Source organism: Lithobates pipiens, unplaced genomic scaffold (assembly GCF_037356315.1).
Source record: "Lithobates pipiens isolate NorthernLeopardFrog02 unplaced genomic scaffold, aLitPip1_a1.2 Scaffold_71, whole genome shotgun sequence".
Taxonomy (NCBI): Eukaryota; Metazoa; Chordata; class Amphibia; order Anura; family Ranidae; genus Lithobates; species Lithobates pipiens.
Window position 1 is genome coordinate 1265057 of NW_027507894.1, and position 25053 is coordinate 1290109.

At 50.6% G+C, this 25053-nt stretch overlaps 1 protein-coding gene across 1 annotated transcript in view; it reads left to right on the forward strand.

Annotated features, from left to right (window-relative positions):
* Window positions 1-25053, forward strand: part of LOC143959353 (voltage-dependent T-type calcium channel subunit alpha-1I-like) — a gene marked incomplete at its 5' end in the record, with an annotated part of 1248755 nt that overhangs the window by 1178269 nt on the left and 45433 nt on the right. The window contains one exon of the mRNA XM_077468015.1: window positions 4330-4532. Within this exon, the coding sequence (XP_077324141.1) occupies window positions 4330-4532 (203 nt within the window). The remainder of the gene's footprint in view (window positions 1-4329; window positions 4533-25053) is intronic.

The following is a 25053-nucleotide window of genomic DNA, read 5'->3' on the forward strand; positions in this document are numbered from 1 at the left end:
CAGCACTCTGATCCCTTTACACCCCTGATATCCCTCAAGCATTGTGACCCCTCTACATCCCAGATATCCCCCCAGCACTGTGACTCCTCTACACCCAGATATCCCCCCAGCAATCTGACCTTTCTACAACAAGATACCCCCCCCCCCCAGCAATCTGACCCCTCTACACCACAGATATCCCCCAGCACTCTGACCCCTCTACATCCTAGATATCCCCCCAGCACTCTGATCCCTTTACACCCCAGAAATCCCCCCAGCATTGTAACCCCTCTACACTCCAGATATCCCCTCAACGATGTGACCCCTCTACACCCCAGCTATCCCACCAGCACGCTGACCCCTCTACATCCCAGAAATCCCACCAGCACTCTGACCCCTCTACATCCCAGATATCCCCCCAGCACTGACCCCTCTACACCCCAGATATCCCCAGCACTGTGACCCCACACCCCAGATATTCCCCCAGCACTGTGACCCCACACCCCAGATATTCCCCCAGCACTGTGACCCCACACCCCAGATATTCCCCCAGCACTGTGACCCCTCTACACCCCAGATATCCCCCCAGCACTGTGACCCCTCTACACCCTAGATACCCACCCAGCACTCTGATCCCTTTACACCCCTGATATCCCCCCAGCACTGTGACTCCTCTACACCTCAGATATCCCTCCAGTACTGTGACCCCTCTACATCCCAGATATCCCCCCAGCACTGTGACCCCTCTACATCACAGATATCCCCCCAGCACTGTGACCCCTCTACATCACAGATATCCTCCCAGCACTGTGACCCCTCTACATCCCAGATATCCCCCAGCACTCTGACCCCGCTAAACCCTAGATATCCCCCCAGCAGTGTGACCGCTTTACACCCCAGATATCCCCCAGCACTCTGACCCCTCTACACTCCAGATATCTCCCAAGCACTCTGACCCCTCTACACCCTAGGTATGACCCCAGAACTCTGATCCATTTACAGCCCACAAATCCCCCCAGCACTGTAACCCCCTAAATCCCAGATATCCCCTCAGAACTGTGACCCCTCTACACCCCAGATATCCACCAGCCCTCTGACCCCTCTACACCCCAGATATCCCCCCAGCACTCTGACCCCTCTATACCCCAGATATCCCCCCAGCACTGTGACCCCTCTATACCCCAGATATCCCCCCAGCACTGTGACCCCTCTATACCCCAGATATCCCCCAGCACTGTGACCATTCTACACCCAGATACCCACCCCTCAGCAATCTGACCCCTCTACACCCTAGATATCCCCTCAGCACTCTGATCCCTTTACACCCCAGATATCCCCCCAGCACTTTGACCCCTCTATACCCCAGATATCCCTCAGCACTCTGACCCCTCTACACTGTAGATATCCCCTAGCACTCTGATCACTTTAAACCGCAGATATCCCCCCAGCACTGTAACCTCTCTACACCCCAGATATCCCCCAGCACTGTGACCCCTCTACACCCCAGATATCCCCCAGCACTGTGACCCCTCTATACCCCAGATATCCCCCAGCACTGTGACCCCTCTATACCCCAGATAGCTCCAAGCACTCTGACCCCTCTACACCCTAGATATCCCCCAGCACTCTGATCCCTTTACACCCCAGATATCCCCCAGCACTGTAACCCGCCTACACTGCAGATATCCCCCCAGCACTCTGACCACTCTACATCCCAAATATCCCTCCAGCATTCTGACCCCTCTAAACCCCAGATATCTCCCCAGCACTCTGACCCCTCTACACCCTAGGTATGACCCCAGAACTCTGGTCCCTTTACAGCCCAGAAATCCCCCCAGCACTGTAACCCCCCTACACCCCAGATATCCCCTCAGAACGGTGACCCCTCTACACCCAGATACCCCCCCTCAGCAATCTGACCCCTCTACACCGCAGATATACCCCCAGCACTCTGACCCCTCTACACCCTAGATATCCCCCCCAGCACTCTGATCCCTTTACACCCCAGAAATCCCCCCAGCACTGTAACCCCTCTATACCCCAGATATTACCCAGCACTCTGACCCCTCTAGACCCCAGATATTCCCCAGCACTGTGACCCCACACCCCAGATATTCCCTCAGCACTGTGACCCCTTTATACCCCAGATATCCCCCCAGCACTGTATCCCCTATACACCCTAGATACCCCCCAGCACTCTGACCCCTCTACACCCCAGATATCCCTCCAGCACTCTGAGCCCTCTACACCCCAGATATCCCTCCAGCACTCTGAGCCCTCGACACTCCAGATATCCCCCAGCACTCTGACCCCTCTACACCCTAGGTATGACCCCAGAACTCTGATCCCTTTACAGCCCAGAAATCCCCCCAGCACTGTAACCCCCCTACACCCCAGATATCCCCTTAGAACTGTGACCCCTCTACACCCAGACACCCCCCTCAGCAATCTGACCCCTCTACACCACAGATATCCCCCCAGCACTCTGACCCTTCTACACCCTAGATATCCCCCTAGCACTCTGATCCCTTTACACCCCAGAAATCCCCCCAGCACTGTAACCCCTCTATACCCCAGATATTACCCAGCACTCTGACCCCTCTAGACCCCAGATATTAGCCAGCACTGTGACCCCACACCCCAGATATTCCCCCAGCACTGTGACCCCTTTATACCCCATATATACCCCCAGCACTGTAACCCCTATACACCCCAGATACCCCCCCAGCACTCTGACCCCTCTACACCCCAGATATCCCTCCAGCACTCTGACCCCTCTACACCCCAGATATCCCCCAGCACTCTGACCCCTCTACACTCCAGATATCCCCCCAGCACTCTGATCCCTTTACACCCCAGAAATCCCCCCAGCACTGTAACCCCTCTAAACCCCAGATATCCCCCAGCACTCTGATCCCTTTACACCCCAGAAATCCCCCCAGCGCTGTAACCCCTCTAAACCCCAGATATCCCCTCAGCACTGTGACCCCTCTATACCCCAGATATCCCCCCAGCACTAACCCCTCTACACTCAGATATTACCCAGCACTCTGACCCCTCTAGACCCCAGATATCCCCCAGCACTGTGACCCCACACCCCAGATATTCCCCCAGCACTGTGACCCCTTTATACCCCAGATATCCCCCCAGTACTGTAACCCCTATACACCCCAGATACCCCCAGCACTCTGATCCCTTTACACCCCTGATATTCCCCCAGCACTGTAACCCCTCTACACCCCAAATATCCCCCCAGCACTGTGACCCCTCTACACCCTAGATACCCCCCAGCACTCTGATCCCTTTACACCCCAGATATCCCCCCAGCACTGTAACCCCTCTACACCCCAGATATCCCCCCAGCACTGTAACCCCTCTACACCCCAGATATCCCCCCAGCACTCTGACCCCTCTAAATCCCAGATATCCCCCTAGCACTCTGACCCTTCTAAATCCCAGATATCCCCCTAGCACTCTGACCCCTCTAAATCCCAGATATCCCTACAGCGCTCTGACCCCTCTACACCCCAGATATCCCCCTGCACTCTGACCCCTCTACACCCCAGATATCCCTCCAGCACTCTGACCCCTCTACACCCCAGATATCCCTCCAGCACTCTGATCCCTCTTCACTCCAGATATCCCCCAGCACTATGACCCCTCTAAACCCCAGATATCCCCCCAGCAGTGTGACCACTTTACACCCCAGATATCCCCCAGCACTCTGACCCCTCTACACCCCTGATAACCCCCAGCACTGTGACCCCACACCCCAGATATCCCCCCAGCACTGTGACCCCTCAACACCCTAGATATTCCCCAGCACTGTAACCCCTCTGCACCCCAGATATCCCCCCAGCACTCTGACCCCTCTACATCCCATATATCCCTACAGCACTCTGACCCCTCTACACCCTAGATATCCCCCCAGCACTCTAACTCCTCTACACTCCAGATATCCCTTCACGGTGTCTTGGGGATATCTGGGGTGTAGAGGGGTCACAGTGCTGGGGGGATATCTGGGGGTGTAGATGGTGCCTCATGGTTTTTATTGGCAGCCGTGTTACAACTTGTTACAACTTTGGAGTCTACTAGTGTGAAAGGAGACTAAAACCTTATTTTAAAATCTTTTGTTGTGATTTGTAGTAAATTGTTTATGCACCCTATAATACATCCATATATGTTAATTCAAAGATGCACAAGGACGTATATTTTATAAATTCTTAATTTTGAATTTGTATAATTACATTTGACCATCATGAATTCTAGATCTGCAATACTTATGTACAGACCTATTATAATTATTTAGCATGACCTTAACATTTTCCACTTTTTAACATTTTTCATCAGTATCTCCTCCACCTCCTCCTCTGCCAGGAGATCCACTGATTCCTTTGTTACCAATCCCTACTAAGTTCTTCCATCCTGCCATCTCTACTGCTGACAAAGATCAAGGGGATTTGGCACTCCAAAAAAGTCTCCCTAAACTTTATTCTCCTGAGCTTTGGACTACTCTTCATTCCCCAGATGTCAAATGTTCACTTCATAGGCAGGTAAGGTTACTTTCCCTCAAATTGTACTTTGTGCTGGAAAAACAGGAAATAAAAAAAGATCACATATGAAGTAAACCTAAACATGGTTTATCAAAATGATGAAATGCCTATACATATTTGTCTGTGCTTGGGCTTCTTTAAAGTCCAATTCTAAACAAAAAGACGAGTAAAACACAAATTTCACTTTCTGGTGTCACCACAGTTCTAAGCAAAACACAATCCAAAATTGAATATCCCACACTAGTAAGGGGAGCTTGGTCATTCAACATAAACGTCCTGTTTATACTGTATAGTTTCCTCTTCCAGCAGCTGACTGCAAATCCTCACAAAGGGAATTTATACTGAAAAAACAAAATAAAGGTGGCGCACATCCAAGAGTATTGGTGGGTGAACAGAAAAACTGAAATAAATGTAGATAGCCCACTTTGGCCAGTGGCCGAGAAAGCATTAATTTGTGTCTTGGCTAACAAACTAGCAGGAATCCACAGTTGACTTCCAAGAGGTCTTCAACAACAGCCCCAGGGGTCTTAAAGGAAAGTCCCAAGTGTATTAACATACGTCTCCTGAAGGAGCAGAGTATACTTCAAAACATATAGAATTTTACTGATTTTATAAAATTTGGGACTCATTTTTTGTTCAATATAATTTTGGTCCACCTCCTTACGCTGTACTGTGTGGACTCCCATTATCCAACAGCACTGTTGTTGATCATGGTACTGTGGGATGTGTTATTAAAGACCTCTTAGGCCGCGTACACACGGGCGGACTCTCTGACGGACTTGGTCCGCTGAAACGTGTTTCAGCGGACAGTCCGCTCGTGTGTGGGCTTCAGCGGACTTTTTCAGCGGACAGTCTGGCGGACTAAGTCTTTCGGAATTTCCGTAATATTGTCCGTCCAACTTTGGTTTCAGCGGACAGTCCGCTCATGAGTAGGCAAGTTGGACGGACTAAGTATGGCGCATGCTCAGAAAGGATTTACACGGCCGAAGGTTGCATTGCAGTGTATTGGACGTCGTATTTCTAGTCCCGTCGTACGTGCTGTACACGTCATCGCGCAAGCTTTCAGCGGACTGTCTGTTCATCGTGTGTGGTCAAGTCCGTTCATTCAAAAGTAGGACGGACTGTCTGTCGGATTGTCTGACGGACTTAGTTGGCCAGACAGTCCGCCCGTGTGTACGCGGCCTTAGAAGTCTGTAGGCAGGTGCAGTTTATTTCCTCTACTGCAGATGGCGCTCAACCGCAGAGGCGCTGCAGCTGGAACCTGGTTTCCTCTATGGTTTCCTGTGTCATGGGGGAAACGATCTGATTGGATGCTGTTGCCCCATTTAACTCTGGTAGCCATTTTGGGTTAGGCAGAGCCTATTTAAGGCCCTGTATCCTGTGACTGGCATGCTTGATACAAATGGCTAGTGCAGGGAAAGGTACCCTGTCTGTTAGGGATTGTACTAGCGATAGGAAAAGTTACTTAGCACAAGACAGCCAGTCTGCATTCTGCCCTTCACTACAGATGCTGTCATTCTGGCTGGAGCCCTCTCTCTTCACGTTGCTGTAACCGTGAGTGCATCTGGTTGGACAGTCTTCCAACCACAATTGTTTTGAACTGTTGCTGCATTGCTTTAATACAAGTTCATCACCGCACCTGACTGTGTAAATTATTGTCGCTGTATGTCACTTACAAGTTGACTGTGGATGCCTGCTATGTAATCTTGATAGCAGGGTGTCAAATACCAGGTGAGGGACCAAGCTGCTGAGAGGGCTCCTCTTGAGGCTAAGTGCAGAGCTTCCCTGAAAGTGGTACAGGGAGAGCAGTGCCCAGAGAAGCACTGTTTTCCAGGTACTGAGATGAGCTGGTCATCATGATGTAGCAGGAACAGGCTGGATGAAGTGTAAATCTGGTGTGCTTGCGGAGTACCAGGTAAGCTTGACAGAATAGCAAACCAGAAACGGAAAAGAGAGCCAGGCCAGGGGTCATACAGGGTAAGATCAGTTCAGATGATGAGATTGGATAGCCGGGGTCATACACAGGAAGATGGATCTGTAGCAGAGTCGATAAGCCAAGGTCAGACACGGTGTAGCAAGCCAGAGAGAAGTCAGAAGTACAAGCCAAGGTTAAGTAAGGAGATCAGCATCACATTTCAGAGCAAGCCCAGTTAATAACAGACATTCAGTCAGAAGCTGAAAATAATCCAGCAATAAGAAACTCAAGCAGCAGGCTTAACTAGACCAGGAAGTAAGTCATGTGATCTGTTCAGGTTACAATGAGAAGGTACCGCCCACATTAGTCACACTGTGCACCATGGCGGTAGCGGCGCTCCTTTGTCAAGCAAGTTACATGGTGGAACATGGTTACATGGTTAGTAAGGTTGAATAAAGACACCAGTCAATCCAGTTCAACCTGAGTGAGTTGCTTGACAAAGGAGCTTGGCTACCATAACATACGTAGTGTGCACGCTCAGAAACACGGCACATTAGTGTGACATCATTGCCCTGTGCCACGCTGTTCTTTGCTCTCCAAGCCTCGCTGTGGAAATACACACTGCACGGCCGTCTTCCATCTTCAACGGTTACAAAAGAGGACTTCAGGAGCTGCAGCTCTTAGCACCACAGGCTTTGACAGCTCACCACCCCATCCTTCCTGGGATCTGACATGCTCCACATTGTCAGGGAGAAGTGAATCTATTGTGACCTGGTCACCTATCCTGCTCCTGGACACTACTCAGCCCAGAGATGTACTGCTCCCATGTGAGTTGATATTGTGTTTTACCTATACACTCAGAGGCGCCCCTTTCCTTGTTTTCTCTCAGCTTTACTGGAATCGGCTTCTGGTCTCCATTTGTGGCAGCCCTGACATACAGACTCTATACTCATCTATACCTCTTTGGACTATCATGGTTTATATATATATTTATAATTTCTTGTTGCAGATTATGTAGGGCAGCTTCAGCGATGACTACTCTCTGCGATTCATCGTGTAATTGTGCCACAGAATCAAAAAACAAGTCCACAGAATTGATGACCAGGTTATTTTGTTCCAATAAGCTTTGAGCCCAAGCCTGGTGTTCGACTGTTGGTAATGAGTAGGGATGAACTTGGTGTTCGAGTCGAACGCATGTTCGACTCGAACACCGACTGTTCGCCCGTTCGGCAAAGCCAGAACTCTGTGGGCCGTTCGCACCAAATTTGTGTGGCGCTCACGGCCCACAATGCACTGAGCAATCGCAGTGCATTGCTGGCTCATGATTGGCCAAGCATGCACTGTGACCCCGCATGCTTGGCCAATTACAGCGCCGGCAGCGAGGAGAGCCATGATTGGCCACAGGCAGGATGCCTGTGGCCAATCATAGCTCAGGCTGTGTAGTACACACCCCACACTATGTAAGGCCGCCAGCGCAGCGGCCTTGTGTAGTGTGTTGGCATCTGCAGGAGTTAGTGGGTGTTGTCTGTGTACTTCAGCACAGTATACACCTGTATCTAGATATTTAGCGTTATTGCTCTTCTGTAATTGAGCCATCTGCAGGAGTTTCTGGGTGTTGTCTGTGTGCCCTGAGTGCAGTATACACCTTTATCCATCTATACAGCTATATTGCTCTTCTTCAATTTAGCTATCAGCCATCTGCAGGAGTTTCTGGGTGTTGTCTGTGTGCTCTGAGTGCAGTATACACCTTTATCCACCTATATAGCTATATTGCTTTTGTAATTGAGCAATCTGCCATCTGCAGGAGTTAGTTGGTGTTGTGTACCTCCAGCACAGCACAGTATACACCGGTATCTACCCTTTAAGTCCTGTTGTTCTATAATAAAGGCATCTGCAGGAGTTTGTATATTGTGCTGTGCTGGAGGCACACAACACTCACTAAGTATCAACCCTTTTTTGCTGGTGTTCTATAATAAAGGCATCTGCAGGAGTTAGTGGGTGTTGTTGTGTGCCTCCAGCACAATATACACTACCCAATTGCTGGTTTTCCCATCTCCCTTCATGCCATTACCATGTCTAGAAGGCCAACAAGGAGAGGCAGATAGGCACAAGCCGATAAAAGAGGGCAAGCAGGCTCTGTGTCAGAGACAACAGTGCTGGTCGTGGACGCGGTGCATCATCATCAGCACATGGCCATGGGACACGCTTGTCCTTATTTTCGGCAGCTGGACATGTTGAGTCACATCATGCCGAAGACTTGGTAGACTGGATGACCAAGCCCTCTTCATCCTCCTCATCCTCCCTCACCCAGGCTCAGGGTACTAGCAAAGCATCTGCCAATGCATCCTCTTCCCTCGTCTCAATGTCATCATTAGTGACTCCTTCCCTAGACCCACCACGTCCTCCTGAGGAGTCCCCTGAACTCTATGAGCACAGTGTTGGGTACATGCTCCAGGAGGATGCCCAGTGTTTTGTAGGCTCTGATGATGATACTCAGCTAGAGAAAGGCAGTAGCGTGAGTGCAGAGAGAGGGGATGCTCAAGAAGGACAGCAATCTAGCAGTCATGTTCCACAAGCTGCAGCATACTGCCAGGTTTGCTTCAGCGATGAAGAGGTAGGGGTTGATGAGGGCACTGACTCCACGTGGGTGCCTGGTAGGAGAGGGGGGGAGGAGGCACATCTCCAACGAGGCAGGATGCCCTCCGGGATCCAGCTTAGGGGCAGCACACCGACTGAATCACACCTCAGAGCTCCGCCTGTGCAGGGCGCTGCCTCTGCGCATTATTCTAAAAGTTCTTTGGTGTGGGCCTTTTTTGAGACGAGTGCATCAGATCGCATCGCTGCTATTTGCAACATATGTCTCAAGCTTATATCTCACGTGGCCAAAACATCAACCGCTTGGGCACCACATGCTTGACCAGACCTATGTTGACCTGCCATGCAGCTCGTTGGCAAGCGTACCTCAAAGACCCACACCAAAGAACAAAGCAGACCTCTCCTTGCTCATCATCAGCTGGGATCTCCAACCCGACTAGGCCTTCAGTCCACTCTGAAACCTGCGCTGAGAGGAATGAAGGTGTAGAATTAGATGTGTCACAGCCAAGTGCTTGCAGGCACTCTGCTAGCAGTACAGCCATGTCCTATTGTAGCAGGCAAATTTCCCTGCCCCCGCAGCTGGAACGTAGAAAGAAGTTCACTCCCAGCCATCCACATGCCCAGCGGTTGAATGCTAGCTTGGCTAAATTGCTAGCACTTCAACTGCTACCTTTTCAGTTGGTAGACTCGGCCCCCTTCCGTGAGTTTGTGCAATGTGCGGTTCCTCAGTGGCAGGTCCCCAAACGCCACTTTTTCTCATGGAAGGTGATTGCGGCTCTATACCGGCATGTGGAAGGCAATGTCCTTGCCTCGTTGGACAGGGCGGTCAGGTGCATATTACTGCTGACTCATGGTCCAGCAGGCATGGACAGGGAGGTTACCTGTCTTTCACGGCCCATTGGGTCACTCTTCTGGCAGCTGGGAAGGATGCAGGACAAGGTGCAGTAGTGTTGGAGGTTGTTCCGCCATCACACCTCCAAAATGCTACTACTGGTTGTGACACACCTCTCTCCTCCAGCCCCTCCTCGTCTTCTTCTTCCATGGCCTCTTCTAGTGCTCTGTCCGCGGAACCAGCGGTGCTCCGTAGGCGTTCAAGGGGCTATGCAAGTACGCAGGCAAAACGATGCCATGCCGTGCTTGCGCTGGTTTGTTTGGGGGACAGGAGCCACACTGGGGCAGATATTTTGTCAGCTCTGCAGTGGCAGGCTGAGAAGTGGTTGACGCCACACCAGCTTAAGCCAGGGTTGGTGGTTTGCGACAATGGCACCAACCTCCTCTCCGCCCTCCGACAGGGACAACTGACCCATGTGCCATGTGTGGCTCACATCCCTAACCTGGTGGTGCAGCGGTTCTTGGGCAGTTACCCGGGCTTACAGGATGTCCTGAAGCAGGCCTGGAAAGTCTGTGTGCATTTCCGCCAATCATTTAATGCCAGTGCTCGGCTGGCTGAGCTCCAAAAGGAGTTGAACCTGCCCAAGAACCGCCTTATATGTGACATGCCCACCAGGTGGAACTCAACGTTGGCCAAGTTTCAGCGGCTGCACATGCAGCAGAGGGCCATCAATGAGTACCTGTGCGACTACGGCACCAGGACAGGGTCAGGGGAGCTCGGTTTTATCTCACCATGCCAGTGGGGCATGATCAGGGACGCATGCACTGTCCTGTCACCGTTTGAGGAGGCCACAAGGATGGTGAGCAGTGACAGTGCATGCATCAGTGACACTGTACCTGTTGTCCACCTGTTGGAGCATACACTGCGTGGAATAATGGACAGGGCACTTGAGGCAGAACAGAGGCAGGAAGAGGAGGACTTTCTTGCCTCTCAAGGCCCCCTTTATCCAGACAGTGTTCCTGCTGTCCCACCCATTAACAGGAAGAGGACGGCAAGGAGGAGGATGATTGTGTCAGCATGGAGGTGGAGCCTGGCACTCAGCATCAGCAGCAGCAGTCTTGTAGGGATGATTTACAGTCCCAAGAAACCCGTGGACTTGTACGTGGCTGGGAAGAGGTAGCTGCGGATCATATTGTCCTTAGTGACCCAAAGGACTCCGAACCGAATGCCTCAGCTAGCCTACGCTGCATGGCCTCCCTGATCCTGCAAAGCCGGCGGAAGGATCCTCATATTCTTAAGATCAAGGAGAGGGACCATTACTGGCTGGCCACTCTGCTTGATCCACGGTACAAGGGTAAGGTTGCCGACCTTATATTGCCGTCACAGAGGGAGCAGAGGATGAGACATCTCCGGGTGGCCTTGCAGAAAGGTCTGTGCAACGCATTCCCAGAGACTGGGAGGTTACAAACTCCTGGTCCTGGACAAAGTATTGCTGAGGCATTGGTCAGAAGGAGCGGTGGAGAAGGTGGCCATCTGACCGATGCGTTCAGACAATTGTTTAGTCTGCAGCCCCAAGGTATGATTGGTTCCAGCAACCATCACCAGCGTCTTTTTTACATGGTGCAGGAATACCTAGGGGCAAGGTCAGACTTGGACACTTTTCCCACTGAAAATCCTCTGGCTTACTGGGTCTTGAGGATGGATCACTGGCCAGAGCTTGCACAGTATGCAATTGAGCTGCTGGCCTGTCCTGCATCCAGCATTCTTTCGGAATGCACCTTCAGTGCTGCTGGAGGCTTTGTTACCAATCACAGGGTGCGCCTGTCCACCGACTCGGTTGATCGACTGACCTTCATAAAGATGAATCAGTCTTGGATCACCCACAGCTACCAAGCGCCTGAAGCTGATGCAATCAAATTTTTTTTTTTTTGAAATATCACATCCCTTCAAGACTGCCTATGCTGATGCTGAGTGACTGTCCTGTTATGTTGACTGTCTATCCTCTTCCTCCTCCGCTGATATCTTGGAAGAACATTTTTGGTTCTGGGTGATGCCACCAGCCCAATTTTTCAGCCCCTGTTTAGCAGCAGCGTGTAATTACAATTTTTGATGCAATGCTTTGCAGCAGGGCTCATTTCTGCACTACAACTAGAGTATATGGGAGAGGTTGCAGCGTCGTGGTACCAGCACCAGTGCCCAAGGCCCAATTTTTCAGCCCCTGTTTAACAGGGGCATGTAATTACAATTCTTGATATAATATTTTACAGCAGGGCCTGTTCCTGCACCCACCGAGAGTAACTGTGAGGACATATAGTGTTGTGGCACCAGCACCACCACCACAACCACCAAAGGCCCAATTTTTCTACCTCTGTTCAACAATGGCATGTAATTACAATTCTTGATATAATTGTTCACAGCAGGGATTGCTCCAGCACCCCCCAAGAGTCACTTTGAGGGCTTACAATGTTGTGGCAACACCATCACCTTGTTCCGCCATTTCTGTAGGGCATATATGGCAGGCCCCTACTTTCAAACATCCAACTTACAAATGTCTCCTACTTGCAAACGGAAGGAGACAACAGGAAGTGAGATGAAAAAAGACGGACGGCAAAACAAATTATACAGGGGTGATAACCCTTCCCTATGTTTTCCAAAAAGCTTAAAAATAGATTTTCTGACTGGAGCTACACTTTAACAACTTCAATACAGGGCACTTAAACACCTTCCTGCCCAGACCAATTTTGAGCTTTCAGCGATGTCGCACTTTGAATGACAATTGCGCGGTCATGCTACACTGTACCCAAATGACATTTTTATCATTTTTTTCCCACAAATAGAACTTTCTTTTGGTGGCATTTGATCTCCTCTGCGATTTTTATTTTTTGCTAAACAAATAAAAAAAATACTGAAAATGTTGAAAATAAAATGACCAGTTACACTTACCGGTAACGTTTTTTCTAGGAAATCTTCCAGGACGGCACACCTGAGATGACTGGTCCACCTGACAGGAAACACAATCAACAACAAGTTTAAAAGTTCCCACCCCTCCCTCAGACCCTCAGTTATGGCAAAGGATAGCCCTACACCAGTGTCAGAGAGAACATTCTGTGAGGCATGAATATACCACACCAATAAAACAAGGGTAGGGAAGTAGGCCTGCCGTCCTGGAAGATTTCCTAGAAAACCCGTTACCGGTAAGTGTAACTGGTCATTTTCTCCAGTCATCTTCCAGGACGGCACACCTGAGACGATAAACAAGAAATTCAGGCCTACCTTAGGGTGGGACAACCGCTTGTAGGACCTTCCTGCCAAATGCCAAGTCCTGACGGGACAACAGCTCCACTCTGTAGTGCCTCAGAAATGTCCTATGGCTCGTCCATGTTGCTGCCCTGCAGATCTGGTCGATTGAGGCGCCTGCCCTTTCTGCCCAGGAGGTCGCTAGGGATCTGGTTGAATGTGCCTTAAGGTGGGCTGGCACTGGTTTACTTGCCTGCCTATAAGCAATAGATATGGTTTGTCTGACCCATCTAGCTATCGTTGGTTTAGAGGCTTGTAGACCCTTTTTCTCCCCTGAAAAGGTGATTAATAAGTGACTGGATCTCCTAAAGTCTCTCACTCTTTCCAAGTATAGTAGGAGACAGCGCCTGACATCTAAGAGATGGAACCTTTCCTCTTCCTTGTTCTTAGGATTCTGGCAGAAAGTCGGGAGAATAATCTCCTGTGTTCTGTGAAATAAAGAAGCTACGTTTGGCAAATAAAGAGGATCCTGAGTGAGGATTACCCTATCCTCAACGTAGAAAGAAGTTCACTCCCAGCCATCCACATGCCCAGCGGTTGAATGCTAGCTTGGCTAAATTGCTAGCACTTCAACTGCTACCTTTTTTTTCAGTTGGTAGACTCGGCCCCCTTCCGTGAGTTTGTGCAATGTGCGGTTCCTCAGTGGCAGGTCCCCAAACGCCACTTTTTCTCATGGAAGGTGATTGCGGCTCTATACCGGCATGTGGAAGGCAATGTCCTTGCCTCGTTGGACAGGGCGGTCAGGTGCATATTACCGCTGACTCATGGTCCAGCAGGCATGGACAGGGAGGTTACCTGTCTTTCACGGCCCATTGGGTCACTCTTCTGGCAGCTGGGAAGGATGCAGGACAAGGTGCAGTAGTGTTGGAGGTTGTTCCGCCATCACGCCTCCAAAATGCTACTACTGGTTGTGACACACCTCTCTCCTCCAGCCCCTCCTCGTCTTCTTCCTCCATGGCCTCTTCTAGTGCTCTGTCCTCGGAACCAGCGGTGCTCCGTAGGCGTTCAAGGGGCTATGCAAGTACGCAGGCAAAACGATGCCATGCCGTGCTTGCGCTGGTTTGTTTGGGGGACAGGAGCCACACTGGGGCAGATATTTTGTCAGCTCTGCAGTGGCAGGCCGAGAAGTGGTTGACGCCACGCCAGCTTAAGCCAGGGTTGGTGGTTTGCGACAATGGCACCAACCTCCTCTCCGCCCTCCGACAGGGACAACTGACCCATGTGCCATGTGTGGCTCACATCCCTAACCTGGTGGTGCAGCGGTTCTTGGGCAGTTACCCGGGCTTACAGGATGTCCTGAAGCAGGCCAGGAAAGTCTGTGTGCATTTCCGCCGATCATTTAATGCCAGTGCTCGGCTGGCTGAGCTCCAAAAGGAGTTGAACCTGCCCAAGAACCGCCTTATATGTGATATGCCCACCAGGTGGAACTCAATGTTGGCCAAGTTGCAGCGGCTGCACATGCAGCAGAGGGCCATCAATGAGTACCTGTGTGACTACAGCACCAGGACAGGGTCAGGGGAGCTCGGTTTTATCTCACCATGCCAGTGGGGCATGATCAGGGACGCATGCACTGTCCTGTCACCGTTTGAGGAGGCCACAAGGATGGTGAGCAGTGACAGTGCATGCATCAGTGACACTGTACCTCTTGTCCACCTCTTGGAGCATACACTGCGTGGAATAATGGACAGGGCACTTGAGGCAGAACAGAGGCAGGAAGAGGAGGACTTCCTTGCCTCTCAAGGCCCCCTTTATCCAGACAGTGTTCCTGCTGTCCCACCCATTAACAGGAAGAGGACGGCAAGGAGGAGGATGATTGTGTCAGCATGGGGGATGGACCATTACTGGCTGGCCACTCTGCTTGATCCACGGTACAAGGGTAAGGTTGCCGACCTTATCTTGCCATCGCAGAGGGAGCAGAGGATGAGACATCTCCGGGTGGCCTTGCAGAAAGGTCTGTGCAACGCATTCCCAGAGACTGGGAGGTTACAAACTCCTGGTCCTGGACAAAGTATTGCTGAGGCATTGGTCAGAAGGAGCGGTGGAGAAGGTGGCAATCTGACCGATGCGTTCAGACAATTGTTTAGTCTGCAGTCCCAAGGTATGATTGGTTCCAGCAACCATCACCAGCGTCTTTTTTACATGGTGCAGGAATACCTAGGGGCAAGGTCAGACTTGGACACTTTTCCCACTGAAAATCCTCTGGCTTACTGGGTCTTGAGGATGGATCACTGGCCAGAGCTTGCACAGTATGCAATTGAGCTGCTGGCCTGTCCTGCATCCAGCATTCTTTCGGAACGTACCTTCAGTGCTGCTGGAGGCTTTGTTACCAATCACAGGGTGCGCCTGTCCACCGACTCGGTTGATCGACTGACCTTCATAAAGATGAATCAGTCTTGGATCACCCACAGCTACCAAGCACCTGAAGCTGATGTAATCAAATTTTTTTTTTTGAAATATCACATCCCTTCAAGACTGCCTATGCTGATGCTGAGTGACTGTCCTGTTATGTTGACTGTCTATCCTCTTCCTCCTCCGCTGATATCTTGGAAGAACATTTTTGGTTCTGGGTGATGCCACCAGCCCAATTTTTCAGCCCCTGTTTAGCAGCAGCGTGTAATTACAATTTTTGATGCAATGCTTTGCAGCAGGGCTCATTTCTGCACTACAACTAGAGTATATGGGAGAGGTTGCAGCGTCGTGGCACCAGCACCAGTGCCCAAGGCCCAATTTTTCAACCCCTGTTTAACAGGGGCATGTAATTACAATTCTTGATATAATATTTCCCAGCAGGGCCCGTTCCTGCACCCACCGAGAGTAAGGCCGCGTACACACGCGCGGACTGTTCGCCCAACCTTGTCCGCTGAACAGTGTTTGGGCGGACAGTCCGCTTGTGTGTGGGGCTTCAGCGGACAGTTTCAGCGGACAGTTGGACGACCAAGGTCTTACGGAAATTCCGAAAAACTGTCCGCTGAAACAAGGTTTCAGCGGACTGTTCGCTCGTGTGTAGGCTTGTTCGGCCAACTAAGTCTCGCGCATGCTCAGAAAGGATTTCCACGTCGGAAGGTTGCATTGCAGTGTATAGGACGTTGTATTTTTCGTCCCGTCGTACGTGCCGTTCACGTCATCGCGCACGGTTTCAGCAAACTGTTCGTCCGTCGTGTGTGGCCATGTCCGTCCATGCTAAGTTTGAGCGGACTGTTTGCCGAAACTGTTGGACGGACAAAGTTGGGCGAACAGTCCGCGCGTGTGTACGCGGCCTAACTGTGAGGACATATAGTGTTGTGGCACCAGCACCACCACCGCAACCACCAAAGGCCCAATTTTTCTACCTCTGTTCAACAATGGCATGTAATTACAATTCTTGATATAATTGTTCACAGCAGGGAGCGCTCCAGCACCCACCAAAAGTCACTTTGAGGGCTTACAATGTTGTGGCAACACCATTACCTTGTTCCGCCATTTCTGCAGAGCATATAGGGCAGGCCCCTACTTTCAAACATCCAACTTACAAATGTCTCCTACTTGCAAACGGAAGGAGACAACAGGAAGTGAGATGAAAAAAGACGGACGGTAAAACAAATTATACAGGGGTGATAACCCTTCCCTATGTTTTCCAAAAAGCTTAAAAATAGATTTTCTGACTGGAGCTACACTTTAACAACTTCAATACAGGGCACTTAAACACCTTCCTGCCCAGACCAATTTTGAGCTTTCAGTGATGTCGCACTTTGAATGACAATTGCGCGGTCATGCTACACTGTACCCAAATGAAATTTTTATAATTTTTTTCCCACAAATAGAGCTTTCTTTTGGTGGTATTTGATCTCCTCTGCGGTTTTTATTTTTTGCTAAACAAATAAAAAAATTACTGAAAATGTTGAAAATAAAATGACCAGTTACACTTACCGGTAACGGTTTTTCTAGGAAATCTTCCAGGACGGCACACCTGAGATGACTGGTCCACCTGACAGGAAACACAATCAACAACAAGTTTAAAAGTTCCCACCCCTCCCTCAGACCCTCAGTTATGGCAAAGGATAGCCCTACACCAGTGTCAGAGAGAACATTCTGTGAGGCATGAATATACCACACCAATAAAACAAGGGTAGGGAAGTAGGCCTGCCGTCCTGGAAGATTTCCTAGAAAACCCGTTACCGGTAAGTGTAACTGGTCATTTTCTCCAGTCATCTTCCAGGACGGCACACCTGAGACGATAAGCAAGAAATTCAGGCCTACCTTAGGGTGGGACAACCGCTTGTAGGACCTTCCTGCCAAATGCCAAGTCCTGACGGGACAACAGCTCCACTTTGTAGTGCCTCAGAAATGTCCTATGGCTCGTCCATGTTGCTGCCCTGCAGATCTGGTCGATTGAGGCGCCTGCCCTTTCTGCCCAGGAAGTCGCTAGGGATCTGGTTGAATGTGCCTTAAGGTGGGCTGGCACTGGTTTACTTGCCTGCCTATAAGCAATAGATATGGTTTGTCTGACCCATCTAGCTATCGTTGGTTTAGATTCTTGTAGACCCTTTCTCTCCCCTGAAAAGGTGATTAATAAGTGACTGGATCTCCTAAAGTCTCTCACTCTTTCCAAGTATAGTAGGAGACAGCGCCTGACATCTAAGAGATGGAACCTTTCCTCTTCCTTGTTCTTAGGATTCTGGCAGAAAGACGGGAGAATAATCTCCTGTGTTCTGTGAAATAAAGAAGCTATGTTTGGCAAATAAAGAGGATCCTAAACGAGGATTACCCTATCCTCTAGGATACGCAAAAAAGCTCTTTAATCGAACGGGCCTGTATATCACCCACCCTTTTGGCCGTGGTGATAGCCAGAAGGAAGGCTAACTTAAATGATAAAAGTCTAACAGAAATTTGAGCCAACGGCTCAAAGGGCCCCTTTGTTAGGGCATCTAACACCAGGGATAGGTCCCATGGAGGGCAACTGACCGACCTGACGGGAACTACCCTTTCCCTGGCCAACAAAAATCTTTTTATCAGGGGTTCTTGTCCTAGCCTCCTGTCAAAAAACACGGACAGGGCTGCCACCTGGACCTTGAGAGTGCTGACTGCCAATCCCTAGTCCACCCCCTCTTGAAGGAAGTCTAGGATGGTAGGTATCATCTGGAGAGCCCCCTCCTTAGACTGCAGCCAATGGGAGAAAACTTTCCAGACCTTTGCATACATTTTCCTAGTAACTCCTTTTCTACTGAGGAGAGGAGTGTCTATCACTCTCTCCAAACAACCCCTGTCACGGAGTATTTCCCTCTCAAGAGCCATGCTGTCAGAGAGAGACGGTCCGGATCGGGGTGAAAGACTGGACCCTGAATGAGTAGGTCTCATCGTACCGGCAGGTGCAGTGGGTGAGCTACTGAGCGACTCTGAATGGTGGGGAACCAAACCCTCTTGGGCCACCAGGTGCTATCAGCACCAGGTCCGTCCTTGAGTGGGTCAACTTCTGTAGAACTCTGGGAATTAGAACCAGTGGAGGAAAGGCATAAGCCAGCCTGAAATCCCACACCTGTACAAGGGCATCTATCCCTTCTGCCTCCTGTTCCTTGTAAAGGGGGAAAAATCTGCAGACTTTCGCATTCCCCCGGGAAGCGAATAAATTTATTTCTGGCCTGCCGAAATGCCTGCACACCAGGGCAAAGACCTCTTTGTTCAATCCCCATTCTCGCTGAAGAATGGGTTGTCTGCTTAGAAAGTCTGCCTGAAGATTGAGCGACCCTTTTATATGAAATCGCTGAAAGAGAAAGTACCTTCCTTTCCGCTTCCTCTAGGATCTGCTGTGCTAACTCCCTCAGTCTGCCTGACCTTGTCCCCCCTTGGTGGTTCAGGTAGGCAACCGTGACCAGGTTGTCCGAGAGGAACTGCACTTCTCTGCCCTGCAGTTGTTCTTGGAAATAGCTTAGCGCCTTGCCTACTGCCAGAAGCTCCCTGAAATTGGAGGACTCCCTGGCTTGGCTGTGGTTCCAGGACCCCTGGGTATACCGGTCTCCCAGATGAGCCCCCCAACCCCAAGTGCTGGCATCCGTGGTTAAGACCAATAGGTCTATCTGGGACCAGGGGTGACCCTTCGACAGATTGTCTGAGTCAAGCCACCCCTGCAGAGAGAGAGAGTGACCTCCTCTGTGAGCGACACTCTTCTCTCTAGTGTTTCTCTTTTTCCTCCCCACGAGGCAAGCAGGAAGGCCTGAAGCTGCGGAGAATGGAGCTGTGCCCAAGTTACTGCCGGTATGCAAGAGGTCATGAGACCCAGAAGTCTCATATACCTCAGGGAGGCTTCTCCTCTTTCGAGAAAGGTGATGACTGCATTCTGGACTTTCACCAACGTCTCTGTTGGTAGGAATACCCTCTGTTCCTGTGAGTCTAACAGGTAGCCTAGATACAGCTTGGACTGAGATGGTGTCAGTGAAGACTTCTCCCGGCTGACCATCCAACCCAAGGTCTCCAGAGTCCCTAGCACGGTGTCTCTATCAAAGTTTGCATCTGATCCACACTGTAGACCAGTAAATCGTCCAGGTAGGGTATCAAACCTATTCCCTGGAGATGCAAGTATGCTACCACCTCGGCCATTACTTTCGTGAAAACCCTTGGGCTGGCCTCCAGCCCAAAGGGGAGTGCTCTGAACTGCCAGTGTTCTACCTTCTGCTGTATGCAAATCTCGAAGCGTAGGTATTTCTGGTGTTCGGGAGCAATGGGTACGTGTAGATATGCGTCTTTCAGGTCCAGAGTGCCCATAAAAACTCCTGCCTGAAGATGTTTCCTTACTGAATAAATACTCTCCATTCTGAACCTCTTGTGCAGTAAGTAACGGTTGAGTCCTCTCAAATTTATTATCAACCGAAATTTGCCCGAGGGTTTTGGAGTAAAAGCCCTGGGCCAACTGACTGGCTGGTACCGGAGCAATAACCTCTTGCTCTGCCAGCTCTTGTATACTTCCCACTAGACCCTCTGCCCTGGCCGGGTCCCTGGGGAGAAAGGTAATAAGAAAATTATATGGGGGTAACCTCTGAAATTCTAGTCTGTACCCCTCTTTTAAGAGGCTTAAAATATATGGACTCTGCGTAACCTTCTCCCACTCAGAAAGGAACCTGCAGAGCCTTGTGCCTACCTTTACGGTGGCATCATTTGGCTTCCTTCTGAGAAGCTCCGGAACCGGAAAAAAGGATTGCACTTTTTTCCTTTCCCTTTCCCGAGATTCCACTTCTTCCTCTGGTAACTTCTCCCCTTATGTTGAGTCTTTGACTGGAGGCCACGAAAAAATCTCTTGCCCCTTTCCCTTTTGGGCTTCACTGGGAACTTCTTTCCCCTCTCAGTAGACTGGGACAGGACCTGATCCAGACCCGAACCAAACAGCAGGGAGCCCTCAAAGGGAATCCCGCATAAACGAGATTTGGAAGTGAAATCTCTGTCCCAGGTTTTTACCCATAGAGTCCTCCTGGCGGAGTTTAGAAGTGCTGCTGACTTAGCCGTGGTTCTGACAGTCTCCACCCCTGCATCTGCCACATACACTACTCCTTTGCTGATTACCTCCAGCGAGTCTATAATTCCTTTAGTCTCTTTGCTACGTGAGACGTGTTTCATCAACCTGCCAAGCCAGGCGTCTGCATTTCTGGCTACACAGGCAGAGGCTGGGGAGGGCGCCATTGCCGCCGCATTCGCCTCCCAAGCCCTCCTGAGTAAAGTCTCAGACTTTTTGTCCATCTGGTCCTGAATGCTTCCAGAGTCCTCGAAGGACAGATCAGACCTCTTAGACACCTGTGCTAGGGCTGCATCTAAACGGGGAGTGTTAAAAAATTTCTCCTCCTCCTCGTCCTTAAAAGGGGCACCTTCTCTTCCAGGCTTTTAGCCTGAGAAGTTTACATTCAGGTTCCTTCCATTCTCTGAGGATTATATCCTTCAGGGACTGGTGGACAGGAAAGGTCCTGGCCTGTAACCTTCCTAGGCCTCTATACACCCTATCCTGTGCTGAAACCTGAGCAGAGGGTACCTGTATATCTTCTGAGGCATAAATGGCTTTTAATAAGCCTTCCATGTCCTCTGCCGAGAACAAGAGGCCCCCAGGTTTAGCCTCCCCCTGGCTATCCTGGTCCGAATCTTCCTCCCCAGTACTAAAATCTGGGAGCTGACCCTCCTCCGCCTCAGACAAAAAGGAGACCTGGCCCTGGGAACCTTCCATGTAGGACGAGGGGTCTCTCTACCAGATGGGCCTTCATCCTGACCCTTCTCTAGTGTAGTTCGGAAAGACTGGAGGGTGGCTAGCATTTCTTTTTTTTTATTCTTTTATTCAGTTTTCAATGCAGGACTGATACAGTAAACAGAACAATCACAGATAAACCTGGTCATGCACATCATGACCATAAACATACACTAGATAGAAGTAAGCATGTTCAAAAACAGTCTCATATATAAGAGGTATTTGTAGTTGTTAACCTATGATGACAGACAATACCCTCCTACGTGCTTAGAGTAACAGGCCGAGGGAGGTGTACGTGAACCACGCGACACCCCTCTCGTAAACATCCACAGACCTTCACCATTGTAACGTCTATATTGACACTATGGGTCTGCAAGACACACCACGGACCCATTCAGGTCAATGTTGGGCAGGTCAGAAAAGATAGACAGAGAAAGAAGAGAAAGAGAAAAGAAAAGAAAAGAAAAAAAAAAAAGGGGGGGGGAGGGGGGAACAAGTATTAGGGGGCCCCACGAAAGCCCGTCAATACCTACAGGGCTAGGACAGCACACCCATCTCAGCATGCACTTACAATGGCAGGAGCCTCTAATCGGCCCCCGAGTCGGCAGCAGATACCCTCTCCCGCAGGTAGTCCGTTGTACCTCCATGGTCTCCATTTCTCGCGAAATTTTTCTTCCGTATTGTGGAGAGTGGCAGTCAATTCCTCCATACGGAGGATATAATTAATTTTGGAAAACCACAGGGCCCTAGACGGGGGCCGAGATTGCCTCCACATTGCAGGGATGCATACCCGCGCTGCGTTCAAGAGTTGCATTGTCAAAGTCTGTTCATATTTTCGTACAGGTCTATTCGTCAGATGGAGTAGGCACGCCGCTGGGTCTCCCTGTAAGTCCACCGACGTTAGTTTCTTAATTGTCGCCGCCACATCATTCCAGAATGCGCCTAAGGCAGGGCATGACCAGAAGATATGGACCATGGACCCCGTCGCGGATTGGCATCTCCAACAGTTGTTGGGGATTGAGTTGTTCATCTTGTTCAGGAGATATGGGACCCTATACCAACGGGAGACTATTTTGTATCCCGACTCCTGAATATAACTAGCAATGGAAGCCTTGTGGGTCAATAGCAATATCTTCCCTATCTGCTGTGGGGTGAAGCGGGTACCCAGGTCCTTTTCCCACTGGTGAATGTACGCAGGGGGTGATCCCCCATCTAGAGAAGCCAGTAGATTATATAGCAGGGAGAGTGAGTGCCGCACAGGTTCCGTCTCGTGACACAACGTCTCGAAAGAGGTCAGGCCTCTGGGCACATAGGGGGTCTTTTGGATCGCCAATAGGAAGTGCCGGAGTTGGTATGCGCTGAACGTGTCGAGTGGTGGCTCTGTAAGTCCCGCTACAGCCTGTAGACTCGGGAGATCCCCGGCAGGCCACGCCCCTCGCAATCGGTGCTTACCTGAATCCACCAGCCGCCGCAACCGTTTGTTGGTGAACCCCGGAGGAAAGTCCGGATTCCCCACTATCGGGGTCATTGGAGAAGGGAGGGGCGAGATATCGGTGGTACGAAATAACCTCCTCGTCACTGCCAGTGTTGCCCCGATGAGCAGGTGGTCCCGCAGATCCTTAGGTGGGGATGCCAGGAGCCACGGGGAGGTCAAGAGAGGGATGGACGCATCTTCCATCTCCATCTTCACCCACTGTTTGTGTGGACCGTGGCAATGCCAATCCACGACCCTGGTCAGCAGAGTCGCCCTGTAATACCTACGCAAATCGGGGAGACCCACCCCCCCCTGGTCTTTGGGTCTGGCAAGGGTCTGGAGTTTGGCCCTGGGAGGCTTCTGTGCCCAGATGAATTTCCTAAGGAGGATCTGCAACTGCGCAAAGAATTTCGGAGGAACGCGAATAGGTACAGTCTGGTAAATATATAGGATCCTAGGCAGCGCCGTCATTTTAAAGGCGCTGCAGCGCCCAAACCAGGTTAACACCAGGGAGTGCCATCCCTCCAGGTCTGACTTCAACCTGTGCAACAAGGGGGTATAATTATGCAGGTACAATTGCGCTGGGTCCGAAGTAACATTGATCCCCAAATATCTAATAGAATCGGCTGCCCAGTGGAATTGGAAAGCTGAGCGAAGACCACTGGTCTCCGCTTCTGGGACAGAGATGTTCAAGACTGCGGACTTGGCACAATTGACCTTGTAATTCGACAAGGCTCTGTACACGCGGAGTGCTTCCAAAATATTCGGAAGGGAGACATGGGGAGTGGAAACAAAAAAAATTAAGTCATCCGCGTAGGCCGCGAGCTTGTGGTGGGCCGAGGGCTTCCGAAAACCTGTTATGTTTGGATCATTGCGTATATGGCACATGAAGGGTTCTAGTGTCAAAATAAAAATAAGGGGGGACAGGGGGCAACCCTGCCTCGTCCCATTCGTAATTGGAAAAAAGTCAGAGCGCCAATCGTTCACGCGCACAGCCGCCGAGGGTTTGGAATACAACGCCGATATCCAGCCCTGCATGCATGGGCCCAGGCCTATATGTGACAGAGTGGCCCGTAAAAAATGCCAGGCCACTCTGTCAAAGGCCTTCTCTGCGTCGGTGGAAAGCAGTAGAAAGGGCCACCCCCCCCCTTCGAGCTGCATGAATCAAGTTGATGACTCGGGTCGTATTATCTCGGACCTCTCGCATGGGGACAAACCCCACTTGATCGAAGTGTATTAAATTCGGGATATGAGGTGCTAGTCGGTTGGCAAGGATCTTAGCGAAAAGCTTCAAATCAACGTTTAGGAGTGCAATTGGGCGGAAGCTCCCACACTGCGACAGGTCCTTGCCTTCCTTGGGGAGTAAGGATATGTATGCCCTAAGCGAGTCCATATGCAGTCCATCGCCCCCCCTTCGCAGCATTAAACGCCCGAAGGAAGTGCTGTGCCAGGAGGTACGTGTAGGTGCGGTAGTACGTCAAAGTGAGGCCGTCAGGTCCTGGTGCCTTCCGGGGCTCCATCTGAGCCAATGCCACCTGAAATTCCTCTGCAGAAATGTCCACCTCCAGGGAGTCACGGACCTCCGCAGGAAGGGTCGGCATACCAGAGGCCCCGACGTACCCACCTGCCGTCACCTGTTTAGACGCTATTGCTTCTGCACTCTCCCCCCGGTGGAGATTATAAAGGTCATGGTAATAGTCAAAAAATTCCCTCGCCATTTCCTTAGACGTATTAACTCTAGAGCCCTGTCTAGTGGTAATACAGGGGATAAAGGTGCTCTGTCTCGGTCCCCGAAGGGCTCTCGCCAGCATCGCAATGGGCTTGTTGGAATATTCAAAGAATGAATGTTTCGCCCAAGCCAACCGAGAAACCGTCTTCTGATACAGAAGGCCCCGCAGGTTCTCCCTGGCCCGGGCCAGAGCCTCCAGGTGAGTCGCTGCTAGAGACCTCTTATGCAGAAATTCAAGAGAGCGCACCTCCCTGATCAATGCTTCAATTTGCCTAGTTCTCTCCCGTTTTTTCCACGCTCCAATCCAAATCAGCACCCCTCTCACTACATACTTATGTGCCTCCCACACGCTCGAAGGGCTCAATACCGGGTCTATGTTCTCCCGAAAGTAACACTTAAGTGTCTCCCCTATCTCTGTCCGAGTGTCGGGGTCCTGTAGTAGGGATTCATTGAGCCGCCATGTGAGGGGCGAGCGGACGTCCAAG